Source organism: Gracilinanus agilis, chromosome 2 (assembly GCF_016433145.1).
Source record: "Gracilinanus agilis isolate LMUSP501 chromosome 2, AgileGrace, whole genome shotgun sequence".
Taxonomy (NCBI): domain Eukaryota; kingdom Metazoa; phylum Chordata; class Mammalia; order Didelphimorphia; family Didelphidae; genus Gracilinanus; species Gracilinanus agilis.
The window spans coordinates 217,690,275-217,704,275 of record NC_058131.1 but is presented as its reverse complement, the minus strand read 5'-3'; the positions used below and the strand labels follow the sequence as shown (position 1 = coordinate 217,704,275).

At 41.1% G+C, this 14,001-nt stretch overlaps 1 protein-coding gene across 1 annotated transcript in view; it reads left to right on the top strand.

Annotated features, from left to right (window-relative positions):
• The window catches only part of LOC123233492 (c-Maf inducing protein), a 268,181-nt gene that overhangs the window by 217,530 nt on the left and 36,650 nt on the right, over positions 1 to 14,001 (top strand). The window contains exons 6-7 of the mRNA XM_044659582.1: positions 6,558 to 6,661; positions 7,534 to 7,638. Of these exons, the coding sequence (XP_044515517.1) occupies positions 6,558 to 6,661; positions 7,534 to 7,638 (209 nt within the window). The remainder of the gene's footprint in view (positions 1 to 6,557; positions 6,662 to 7,533; positions 7,639 to 14,001) is intronic.

Below are 14,001 nucleotides of genomic sequence, written 5' to 3'. Positions count from 1 at the left end.
GGGGGAGGGGGGGGGAGGGAGGGAGGGAGGGAGAGAGAGAGAGAGAGAGAGAGAGAGAGAGAGAGAGAGAGAGAGAGAGAGAGATTGAGATTTATAAAAATACACCTCCTAGTAATGTTATTATTCAGTTTCTTCACTGCAGCCCTCTTCCAGATCAGCCCACCCTACGTCCATTCCCTCAGAGAGTGAATGCTCTCTGGTTATTCTCCAGGCCATTGAAATCTGAATCCTTGGTCTCAGAAAGAAATGGTGGTTCCCAAGTGGAGAGAGCCATAGTTCCATAGTCGGCACACCTAAGATAAGGGTTGAGGAAACTAGCATGTAGGGCAAAAAAAATTAGAGCCTACACCCCGGAACTGATAGGCTTTTGAAGACCTGGAGACCATCACTGCCTCTCCTCACATGCTGTTAAGGGGTAATCAAAAGGAACATCTTTCCTGGTTTTGCCACTGGATGTTCTATTTCCCATCTGTGCATTTAGAGAAAACCAGTACTACGAGATGCATTTAGGAAGAGCTCAGGGGCAGGCAGTGAGGAAGCTGGCCTCTTGATGGCCAATCCTCACCAGAGCACAGGTCAGCAGGGATTCTCTGTGGGCCTGGCTAACTTGGGTACACCGTTGTTTGTGAAGAGGCAAAGAGCTTGCTCTCTCCTGTCTCTTTTAACCTTGGGCATCTCATCTGGAAGGGAACCCTGTACAAGAGTAACATTCTTAGCCATTGGTGACTGAATTTTGAGGCCAGAAAGGATAGAACTAAGGGATGCTTTCTATTTGTGAAGAGAAGAAGCAGACAGGCTAGTTCATTACATTCCCCTTTCCTTATAGCTGGGCAAGGCCTTTATAGTGCCAGCGGGAATACTGGATGGCCAAAGCAGGAGACAAAGTTCAGTTTCTCTAAGAATATTGAGTAGGAAAGTGAGTTGCATAGGCAAGTCCCTGTCTTGCAAGAAAAAGGATAGGGGTCCTACAGTCAGGTCTTTGAATTCTGTGGCCCACCCTTAATAGCTTTGTGACTGGGGAGATTACTTAACCTTTCTGAACTTCTGTGTCCTTATCTGTAAAATGGGAACAGTAATTATGCTTCTTAAAGGACTGGCGAGAAGCTCAAATGATTTAATTTTTGGTTGTTACTTATTCTGTATACAAAAACACTCCTGTAAAGCTTTTTCCTTTCTCTGGTTTCTGACACCATCTTTATATTTGCTGCTTGAGTCTGACCACTAAGACCCCAAGACCTAGACTCATAGCTCCCCACTTCAAAAGAGTTACCCACAAACTAAATAAACATGCCCCAGTGAATTATCTGAGCATGGGACCTTGTACAGAGTAGATGCTTAATAAATGTATGTTTGTTGAGATGCCTCAAAATCTAGTGTGAGAGAAACTCATTTGAAAGGGACAATATAATCACTAGTGTTGCTTCCCTCTGAGGATGACAGGGAGTTCTGATTCTATTAGACTTATGCGTCATTTTGAGTTTGTGTGTGCCCAGGAAGAGGCCAAAGGGCAGGGCAGAGCAGGACAAGACAGGGCAGGGTAGGGCAGGGCCTTGTGGCTTCTGGGCTGGCCTACTAGGGAATAGGGGATGTTTGTTAACTAGGAAATCATTTGTCCTCACAGGGTCACCGTGTGAGCTGGCAGCCCCACCTTTTCTGAGTCATAGCTGGAAACTAGAGGGCATTTGTCATGTTTTGTTATTTCTTATTTAAAGGAAACTTTTCCTCTTCCCTACTTAATGGATTTTCAGAAGTAGCCATGGCTTTGGGCTGTCTGCCCCTTTCTCCTGAAACCTACATACCCTTTGAATATTCTATGGTATTCTGTTAGTATTTGGCAGTGCAGAGCCCCTTATTTTTAGACTTCTTTCAGCAGTCATTTCTTGGGACCCTTCAATGTGTGAAGGGCATTGTGCTAGGCACTGGGGATTCTATGACAAAAATGAACTGCTCTCAAAGGCCTTGTATTCTTTGTGGTTTTTTTTGGTGATGGTGGGGTAATACCTCATACACAGATAAAGCCAATACAAAATGTATAAAATTCATTTCCAAAGAAGAGTGCTCTAGCAGTGGATAAGACCATAAATCTCTCATGTACCAGGGATCACCTGAGTCGAGAGTTGAGTCTGGAATAAAGCTGACAATTCTATAAGGTGGAGGTGAGGAGGGAGTCCATTCCAGGCAAGAGGGACCAGCCTGGGCAAAGGCTCAGACCCTGAAAGTGTAATGTTATATTCAGAGAAACCAAGTAGATTATAAGAAAGGATGCCAAACTCAGCCTTAAAATCTTCATGCCTGCTTGTTGTAACTAATTTCATGGAAATAGAAATGTTTCCTTCTTTTTTCTTTTTTAAACTCTTACCTTTCATCTTAGAATCAGTACTGTGTATTGGTTCCACAGCAGAAGAGTGGTAAGAGCTAGAGTAGTGGTGGTTAAACACACAGCTAGGGAGTGTCAAAGGTCACATTTGAACCCAGGACCTTCTGTTTCTGAGCCTGGTTCTCAATACACTGAGCCACCTAACTACCCCTGAAAAGGGAATGATTCTAGAACTGGTTTTTGCTATCTGAAAATATTGCACATTGGCACATGGCTTCAGAATTCATAGAGTCACACACAGGCTGGAGAAGAGAAAATCAGGCACTTTTTTTTTCTTTGAGAATTTCCCATTTAAATAACTCATTTCACTGAATAACAGAAAGAGCATGTTATACGGTAGCTTCATTTAATTTCCTTTCCTTATTGGTAGTAAACTGAGACCTAGTACTGATGAATCTGTATCCATAAAGTCATGAAGGCAAAAGAGATAAATGGATCCCCTAGTATAGAGGTTCTCAAAGTGTGCTCCCTAGACTGCTTGTGGCCCCAGGAGATCTTCTCTGTGACTTGAGAGATGATGGGCTTTTGTAAGTATATCTTTCCTTAGAGAGTTGAAATTACATTTTAAAAGCATAAAAATGAATCTTTCTGAAATGTAGCAACAGTAATAGCTGTTTAGTTCAGGGTAAAGGATCTCCATTTTTTTTCCCTTAACAGAGGAATATGAGGGCATGTGGAAAGGCTAGATGACCACTGATCTGGTCTGACTGTCCCCTCACCCTCTGACAGAATCATATACTTGATTGCAACTATTTTTATGGCAGCTTAGTGTACTTGGAAAAAGCACTGGATTTTGAGTTAGAGATCTTAGATTCACATCCCGCCAGTAGGGCCTCAGATTAGTCCATTGGGTCTCTGTTTCCTTATGTATAAAACAAATGGACTGGACTAAATGACCTTTCAGGTCCCTTCTAACTCTAAATTTTGCTCCTATTCATCTTCATATTTCTAGATGACTCTCTGTTTGGTCTAGGAAGAGTATACCGTAAACCTGGCCCATATAGCGGTCAGTGGATTTGTTCTCATCCTAATGCCAAAAATGAATATAAACATTCAAAGTGTCATTTGGCTGAGGGAGAAGAAGGAGCAGGAACAGACCTTCTGAGTCTTTAGGCACTAAATCCACAGCTTAGGAATAGCCTCAAGGTCATAATAACATGGCATTTAAAGGTAAAAAGAGCACCTATTTCTATTTTAGAAATGAGGGAAGTGAGGTCTAGAGAGGCTAAATGAGTGACTGAGGTAGGATTCAGAGCTGACTCTTACAAGTATCACACACCATACATTATAGTATGCCACCTTCAGAGGAATAGATTTGCTCAAAGTCTTAGACATTTTGTGTTGTTACCAAGGGGAATCATTCACTTATTTGAAAATTTCATATGTATGTCTCTGTGTTTCATCTTCTTCCCCCACCCCACAGAAAAATAATAACCAAAAAAAACACCACCCAGTTCAGTCTGCCATAATATGTAATGTATTTTTCTTCATACTTATCTTTTAACCCACACTAAATATCCAACCTTCCCTTTCTATTTCTGGAGCATTTTCCTGCTGAGCAATTGTCAATCATGATTAGTTACCATCCTGATTGAAAGTGCTCTGGTTGTCTTAACATGTTTACTAGTAGCACCATTCTTGGTGCTCTGAAGAGGAAGCTTCTGGTGGTCACAGCTCCTGAGTTCAAGATAGCTTGACAGAAATTGAATTTGGAGTCAGCCTTCTGTGACTGCCAAGAAGGCCTCTCCCCTTAGTGTCTGCCTTTACTGTTCCTCCCACTCACTGCTGTCTCCCCTCTGCTTTGAGGTATCTCTCTGTCTCTTTCTTTTTTTCCTCATTCTTTCTCCTTTCAAATTACGCTCAGTCACATGCACCATAGCCCCCTCTTCCTCTCCCTCCCACTCACACACACTGCCTGCTGCACATGGCTCCCTCTCAGACATCATTTCCCTTTCACACACATAATTCCTTTGTTACACACTCTTTCATACTCTGATTCTCTCCTAAGCTGTTTGCCTGTAGCATTTACCACAAATGAAAGGTTCCAGGTCATAGTACACCAATTACAGTCTAATTCTGATCCCCTGTTGAAGCTGATGAAGATCCCTTGGGTTCTTGGGCCTCTGAATATCTGGGACCAACTTAAGCCAGAAGGAATACCCCTGGGATGACTGTGCAGGCAGCAACACTCCTAGGATTCTGGATTCTGCCCTTCTCCTTACTTCCATCCTCTCTAGGATCTTAGTATTCAGGGCTGGAAGGAACTTTATTTTTTTTAAATATAATTTCATTTTTAAAATATTTTTCTGAGTTTACATGATTCATGTTCTCTCCCTTCCCCTTTTCGGAGCTGATAAGCAATCTGGAGGGAACTTTAAAGACCATCTAGTCCAATCCTTCTACCTCTGAATTGATGATCTTATGAACTCCCTTAAAGATTAAGAAACTTTGTCCTGTAGGAGATGAGTGATTTGCTTTATATTATATAGATAGTAAATAGCAAAGCCAGGATTTGAACATAGATCCTCTCACCTACTCCTTCTCCTATGCCATTCTGACTTTTACACACTTTCTCCCATGTAATCAAAGGATTTACTACTTAAGAAGCAAAAGCAACAATGAATTCTCCTGAGTCAGGATTCAGTGACTTAGGATGCTAAGGGAATCTTCTTAGTTTCCTGCATCCTGCTGTATTCCTAGCTTCTGTAAAATTGTTCCAGGTATTTCTTCATCCACCTTGAGGTTAGGGGTATAGGCCTAGGGAAGCTTGTAGCTCACCAGTTCTTACTCGCCATTGCTAGCACCATTCAGGACCAGAGGGATTGCTTGCTCAGGAACTGGTTGGACAGGCTTCCCAAGGTCCTTCTAGCTCTGAGATTCCGAGACAATTGGTCACTGGCCAAAAATTCCTTTTGTCTGCCACTTTTCTGGTATATATCCTGATACCCTCTTGAGGAATAGCAGTTATTTAGGGCCTTCTTCTATGCCTCCTGACCCTCTTAAAAGAAATGAACTAGTTGCCTAGCATGTGATATCATAGGAGAATCGCCAGCCCAACATATTCCATCTTGTTAAAGGGAAAATAACTTTTTTTTTTACCCATACCTTCTGGATTAGAATCAATACTGCGTATTAGTTTTAAGGCAGAAGAGTGGTAAGGGCTAGGCAATTGAGGTTAAGCAACTTTTTCAGGGTTACATAGCTAGAAATTGTCTGAGTTCAGATTTGAACCCAGGACCTCCTATCTCTAGGCCTGGCTTTCAATTCACTGAGCCTCCTAGCTGCCCCCAAAATAGCTCCTTTTAAAAAATACATGGAAACTCTAGGTGACTTATGCTCTTATTGATATTTTTAAAAAGTAAAGCAATTCTACAGAATTTCACCTTTAAAAATGTTAATTAGGGGGCAGCTGGGTGGCTCAGTGGATTGAGAGCCAGGCCTAGAGAAGGGAGGTCCTAGGTTCAAATCTGACCTCAGACACTTCCCAGCTGTGTGACCCTGGGCAAGTCACTTGACCCCCATTGCCCACCCTTACCACTCTTCTGCCTTGGAGCCAATACACAAGGTAAGGGTTTAAAAAAATTTTTTTATTTTTCAAGATTTCTACATAACCTTTCACATTCTAGTTAGAATGAAGGGATTGAAATTGGGATAGCTCACAAGTAGAAGACTCAGTAGAACATAATTGAATATATTCTCACTTGGACTGGAAAAAAAATGTAATACCCAGATATCCTTCTCTGGGTATATGACATTCTTTCCTGGCTGATAATTGAACAGATTCACTTGAATAGGGAGTAAAAGAATCCTAGAAAGCCTCCTTTTTGTCAAGTATGAAAGTCTGGAACAAGGAAGCTCAGAGAATGGCAGACCCCTATCGTGGGAATTTTTTCTTCTTTCTCTTCTCTGCACATTACTGTCACTAGGGCTCCCAACTGCTTTTCCTCACTATAATCACTTCCAGGCTACCTAGAAAGTGTTTCTTCTATATCCAAAGATCAGAATGAGGGTCAGACAACCTTATTCATCTGTCTGGGGAAGCAGAGGAGGGATAGAAGAGGGAGGACTGTGTCCACATAGATGTGTTTATATTGATGGCTTGTACTTGAGCCTAGAGTCTAGTTAGCTGAGCCCACACTAACCTTGTTTCTTAGCATGCACTTTCCTCTCCTTTCTGCAGGATTTTGGGAAGTGCCCACGGCTGAGGCTCTTTACTCAGGAGTATATTCTTGCCTTGAATGAGCTGAATGCTGGCATGGAAGTGGTAAAGAAGTTTATTCACAGGTCAGTGAAACCTTCTTTCCCCACCAGTATCCCTTTGCATCCAACCCTCCTGCACCCTCCCACACCTGATTCCTTCTTTCCTTCCTTATTTGCTGTTCCCTTAGCTCAGAGACAGTGGGCTCTTCTTCTATCCCTGGAGAGCAGATGGCATTTGGAGATGCCAGAGGGGCTGAATGGGCAGTAGGGAGTTGAGAGAGGGGATCCCATTGCTGAGCTCATCATATGTCCTAGTTCTGACTAGGAAGTTGACCCAGAATGAACTGTGAAGCCAAAAATAAGTTCAGCCTCTGAAATGAACTGAATTCAAGTGATGATCATGAGTAGAACCGAAGTTTTTTCTTAAAGAATCCCTAGTAAACTACTCTCAGCCAGCATTGAACTTGCCATCACTAACTACCCTTGGACCTGCGATTTCATTGGTATAGGGAGCCCTCATGAGAAAACTGCCCTTCTCAATGCAGACCTGCAACTTAATAGTGTCTTAGTGAAGATTAAGGGTCTTTCAATAGAGGTGAGTCTTGAATCCAGGTCTTCTGACTTTAAAATAGGTCATCTAGCTTCTACACCAAAGTGCTTATGTGTTTTTAAAAACTAACCACCTAAGCCACAAAATATCATCCACAAGAAAAGCATTTTGGTTAGAGCTGCTGCTGTGGGCAGTGTCAGCTGATCCCAGGAAATGCAAGCTTGGAATGTTAGAGACCTAAAAAACAGGCGTTCAGGACAGAAGAGGCTTCATTTGAGCTAAATTTCCAGGCAAAACCTTTTATTAATCACCTTAACCCACAGAGTCTAGAACCCTGTTTCTGAAGGCATCCTTGTCCTGATACTCCATGTAATCCCAGGCTTCTCTGGATCTGCTTCTTTTCCAGCATGCACGGCCCCACAGGCCAGTGCCCCCACCCCCGGGTCCTGCCCAACCTGGTTGCCGTCTGCCTTGCTGCCATCTACTCCTGCTACGAAGAGTTCATCAACAGGTCAGTGTAGACTTTTTGAGCTCCAACCAAGGTCATTCTGGATAGTCATTTTTTTCTTAGACAACTAGGGCTACAAAGGGCAGCCAGAGTGTATGGGGCCACCGATTACAGCATCATTAGTATTTATCACACCCAGAGTACAGACAGTGCATTAGTTTTGAGCCATCTGCAGCAGCAGGAGGGTCCACACTTGGAGAACAGGGTGAGCCGACCCTCTCAAAACAGACGAAGCACATTTTCTCCCCGCCAGGCCAAGAGATACATGAAGATTCAGGCAGGTACCCACTTCAGAGGCATTTGTATTACTCAGTGTACCCATTTATTTAAAGGCTTAGAAAGCAATGGATTTTTTTAAGCAAAAGCTGTTTCTGATTTTTTTAAAGTAAAGTTGATTTTGCTAAGTTTGCTTTTAAAGATCTTTATTAAAATTGTTCTACAACTTATCAGGGATGCCTACCATGCCCTATCTAGACTAAAGGTATTATGGTTTGAGTAGATAACCACAGCAGACTTTCAAGGGCCTATACTTGGTATGGAGCTCTTTTTTTTAATGTATGACTTAGAAGAGAAATTCATCCTCTTGCCCCTGATTTTTTTCATGGGAGGGGTTAGGATAGGTCCTGTCCTGTAGGTAGCTCTGTTGAGAGCATAAATAGGGGAACAGAATGGGATTCTGAGGATTGACCATTGGTTTTGAGGTCAGCACTTGGGCAGTATGGCTTGTCTTGAGGCTTCCTAATCAGACTTAAAAAATGGGTCCTAAGACAGTTGGGTCCTTGACGTGGGGTGGCATAGAGGGGTAGGCTCTGGTTCTAAGAATAGTGCTGTGTTGGTGGTCTTGGCAGGGCAGACTTCTACATCCTATAGAGGTCAGGTTCATTAAATATCATAATGAAACACATTTAGTACATACCCAAGAGATAACTATCTTCTCCCTCTCAGGCCAGCTCAAGTGCACATATTTTCTCTCTCTCTCTCTCTCTCTCTCTCTCTCTCTCTCTCTCTCTCTCTCACACACACACACACACACACACACACACACACACACACACACACACGGTCATGCTCATCTGCTTCTGACCTGAATTCATTTAAATGCAGTAGCCCCCAGTGAATTGTAACCTTGTTAGCAGTTCTGAGCATGCTCGGTTTCCCACACTCTTGTCCTCCAATTCATTGCTCATTCTTAAGTCTCTGATTCATGCTGGGGATCTCTGGTTTAGCAAGACATGGAGTTCCCTCCTTTGTGTTTCCCTAGTGCTAGGGCATAAAGTGGAAGGATGATAAATGAGAATCATTTCCCCTCCTCATCCCTGCAGGCCCAGGGCCACATGCAGGTTAGGGGTCTGAGCAGAGGATGCTTCAGGAGCCTGTCAGCTACTCAGGCCAGTTAGGATTGGATTAAGGAGAGCTGGAGTGCCACCCCTTTATTTGTGCTGATCTCAGAGGGTCTTTTATGAACCTGTCAGAAGTCACCTTGGGAATGTTCACAGTCACTTATGGGAGTAGGTTAGAATTGAAAAATTTATTTTTTGGAAAAGTTATTTTTTATTTAAAAAATTATTATTATCTCATTCTACCACCCAGATCAGGAAATTAGGAAAGGAGAGGACATGTCCTGCAGTATCTAAGAAATCCAAGGTAGAACTAGGAAGAAGTCTGGTTCTTTTGGCTCCCTAGTTCAGTATCTCATTCATAATCATAATAGCTAACATTTATATAGCACTGACTATATGTATTGCCCTCTTTACTAAGCACTTTATAAGTATCATCTCATTTGATCTTTACAACAAACCTGAAAGGTAGGTGCTATTATTATTTCAGTTTTGGAGATGAGGAAAATGAGGCAAACATAGGTTAAGTGACTTGTCCAGGGTCATCACGCAACTCAGATATCTGGAGCTGCATGAGAACTGAGGTATTACTGACTCCAGACCCATTGCTCTCTATCTGCTGTGCTATCTAGCTCCTAAAACAAGACCTAGCCATCTCCTTTTGACTAGCAAATAAATGAGAACTCTAGTTGCATTCATTTTACTAATAAGACATCTCCAGAGATTTCCAGAAGGGAAATGATTTGGAGGTTGGGAATTATTTTTAAAATATTTATAAGCCTGTGATTATAGGATGAATCATCAAGAAGTATCCCTTAGAGGACCTTAGAAAAACCTTACTGTAAAGTGACTCCCAAGAGATTCTGGGCCTATAAGAATGGCCATAGCATTTGGAGTTCCCAGCTAAGTGTCCCAGATGTGTGGCCTGTGGATCATTGAACTCTCTTTCTGGAGGTGGAAATCATGCTTTTTTTTTTTTTCAAAATTTGGTGGGAAGGGCTTCTTAGTGACTTGATGTCACCACTCTTGGGTCTATAAAAGCAAAAGATCATTTTTCTTGTGACACCACTGTGCATCAGGGTTCAGGAGAGCAATGGGTTTCCCGGAGGAATCTTGCATTCTGTCCTCACCAGATGGGGTGCAGTCTCTAGAGGATGGGAAGAGAAAATGGAAACAATTTTTAAAAATAAAAATCATTTTTATAATCTTGAACTATAAGTTGGCAAATTTAGTGGTTGCTTTTTTTAAAACCTATTTCCATTTCCTCACTAGTAAGATTTGAAAACCCATTTTGAACATTTGTCTCACCTCTGGTATCAGAGGGGCATAGGATCAAAGGATTTAGAAATAGAAAGGACCTTAAAAGATTATCTAGTTTAAATATTCTTTTTAAAAATAATAGAAACTGTAGCTCATAGTGGTCAAGTGACTTGCCTAAGGTCACATAACTTCTTATATATAACTTAGTAAATTTTACTTTGGCTCCTTAGGCACCTTTTTTGCTTACTTTGGGGTACTCAGTTATATGCCGGATAGCCGAAATTGCTACATAAGTGACCTTCAGAAAAATGAAAATATTACTGTGTTTAACTTATATGGCATCCTTTCTTCCAAAAGCTCAAAGCTATATGGAAAATGATTCACATTTAGTGCTTTGTATGTAGAATGCAACTCAGTTAAACATTATTAAGCTGCTTTGTACAAGGAACTGAGGAGACTGGGAAGGGTTAAATTTTTGATGGGAGTTTGACAAAATGTGAAGAGAGCAGTCTGGTAAAACATAAACACTTAGTTTATTTTGAGGAGAAGTTTGGATAGGAAATAGGAAGGAGGAAAGTGAGAGTAATCTCCTAATATCATATAACTTTACCTAAGATGCCAATCCTGACTAAAAAACCCTTTTTTTATCTTTTACAAGACAGAGACAAAAACAACAGTCCCTGTCATTAAAGTGCTTACACTGTAGTAGAAAGGAGCAGGATGGACAGGTTTTAGGGCAGAAATTCCCTCCAACCACAGAAGTTACTTGCTGTAATCTGCCATATATTTAGCTGAGGGGCTCAAAGAATGGTCGATGAGTGGATCATAGGTAATGCCATACCTGTTAGAATGGGAGCAATAGATGGTAGCAGATTTAAGCTCCATAGATGAAATATTTTCCAATTAAAACTACCCTAAGATTGAAAGAATCAAACAGGAGGTAGGGGTTTCCACTTTACTAAAAATCTTCAAGCAAAGGCTAGTTGACTACTTACCAGAGATGTTCTATGAAAAGGTTCTTGTTCAGGGCTTGCCTAGGTGAGTTCTCAGAGTCCATCCAACTTTTAGTTTCTGTGATTTTTAAGGAAGACTTAGCTGTAGGAAAATAGTAACTAAAGAGGATCTTAATTTCCCATGTGAAAAGGTGTAGTGAGTCTCTGGCCCTTGGGGCAAGGCCTTTTGTATTCTGTCCCACCATTCTTTGGAGACTGGGCTGGAAGACCATGACTGCCTTTGTTCAGTTTTCATAGTAGCACTTTTAATGATAAAGTATAGCATTCCTCCAGGAAACCCATCATCCTTTCCCCAAGATCCTACAGAGACAACACCAAGCCAGGCAGTTGTTGCCCCAACTTTATCTTTGGCTAAAATCCTTAAATCCTTAACAAGACAGTAAAGAGGGATAGTAAAACACACAGAATTAACAGAAGGTAGGAAACTAGAGAAAGCCACATTGTTGGCATAGAGTTATTTTAATGGGAAGGTTTGGGGAAGACCAAACCTGGCTGATCATCTGTGCTATTTAAAAGATTCCAAATACCAATCAATTGATGTTTAATTAATTACCTGAATTCATTAATTAATTGAATGAAAAATTCACTATCATCAGTATGTAGGTATTTAAGCACTTACTCTTTGCAGTGTCCTAGGTTCAGTGAAGGGAATAAAGATGAGTTTGATGGTGGCAATACAAAGATGAAAAAGATTTTACCCCAGCTTCTGCCCTCTTGGACCTCACTGGGGTGAAAAGAAAAACTTTCATGAAGCATTTGGGGAGTAAACATAAGACCGCATGTAATCAAGTACACTCTTATGTGGTACACATCCTAATACGTTATCAGAACAAAGAGGGATCTTTGGGGACTCAAGACTAATCAGGGATAATGATATTAGCTGACATTTATATACAGCCTTAAGGTTTACAAAGCTCTTTAAATACATTATCTCATTTGATGGTGAAGAAAGGGGTACATAAGCAGGGCTTTAAAGGATAGGGTGGATTTGGATATGCTGAAAGATGGTTGGGGTGAAGAGAGATATTATTTATGGGAGAACCATAATGGTAAAGGAAAATGGAGATAAATTCATTTAGAAAGTGAAAGGGAAGGATTGGGCAGTGAGGAGATTGGTGGGAGGAAATGAGAAACAAGGGATAGCCTATGAAATGGACCTCAAGGGCAATGTCTTGTGGATCGTGGGCTATGAGTGGTTTAATTCAACAGGCATGAACTTTTACTCTATGGCCATTATGTAAAAGATACTGTACCAAGTCTGAGAAAGACAAAATTAAGTATCAAGTTTTTGTTTTCAATCAGTTTACATTTAATACATTCTTATGTTAACCATTGTTGGGGAGATGATGATAATGATGATGGTTGTGGTGCTGGTGATGATAGCTACCATTTACATATTGCTTTCATGTTTGTAAAGTGCTTTATAAATAATATATCATTTGTTCCTCATAACAATCCTGGGAGGTAGCTACTTTTATTAATCTTCTTTTATAGATGAGGAGACTAAGGCAAAGGCTAAATGATTTGCCCACTTAGATTTGTGAATCTAAATGATTCGCATAAGTTAGTAAGCATCTAAGGCCAGATTCAAACTTAAATCTTCCCAGAATCAAAATCCAGTCCTCTTCAATATGCTACCTAACTGATTAAAAAAAATCCCCAAAAGAGTGGATCAAAGGATCCTAGAATTATGAATTTAAAATTGGAAAGAAATTTAGCATCCATCCCCATTTCACAAATAAGAAAATTGAGAAACAAAGCTCTTAAGTGACTTGCCCAGGCTCATGTAGTTTTCTCCACTACACATATTACCTCCAGGAAACTTGCTCAATACACAACAGCCCACTAAAGATCAGGGAAAATCTATAGTACAAACTGTTTGGCCTTCTTTAGTCCTTCAAATGACCTGTGGTTTGGTCCTAGAGGAGGCAGGGCATCTGGGGTGGATATTTTGCTGCATCAAGGATAATTCATAGCCACTCACGCTCATTGATGATCTTACCCCCATCCTCCCAAAATATACAACCTGGCAGCAAGGCTTCTGTTGATGTGTCTTTGCACTTGGCCTGGCTAGTTCTTAGTAGATAAAGTCATAGAGTAGCAAATCTGGAAGGGATGTCACAGGGAACATAGTCTACCCCTTCATTTTATAGATGAAGAAACTGAGGCTGAGACTGACTTTGGCCTTTCCTCATATTCCCATCACTTAGCACAGTGGTTGGCCTATATTAAGCATTTAACAAGTGCTAAATTGACTGCCTGAAGGAGGTTGAATGGCTTGCCTACAATCATAATCATTAGAGGTGGCATTTGAACCTGTTCTTCTGCCTCTCAAGTCAGTCAGCACTCTTTCTTCTGTACCTTGCTACCTCCTGGCACTATAATCCGATGAACACAAGACTTTCAAACTTGCTAGCAGAGGTCTTTAGTGACAGAAATTGTACATCATGGTGAGGAAGGCCAATTTAGTTCCTTTTAGCAAATCTCTATTAAGATCCTACTATAGGGATGGAGAGGATCCTACTGTGTGCCAGATATCACTGGGCAATTCAAAGACAAAAAAATATGTCCCTGTTCTCAAGGAACTAACATTTCTTGGCAATAACATACACATATTAGGACATCATATAAATTACAGTTTATTGGAGGGTGTGGTGGGAAGAATAATAGGGAAGAGATGCCACCTTAGTTGAGCCTTAAAAGAATGTAAGCAGGGCAGGTGATTCAGTGGATTGAGAGCCAAGCCTAGAGAGAGG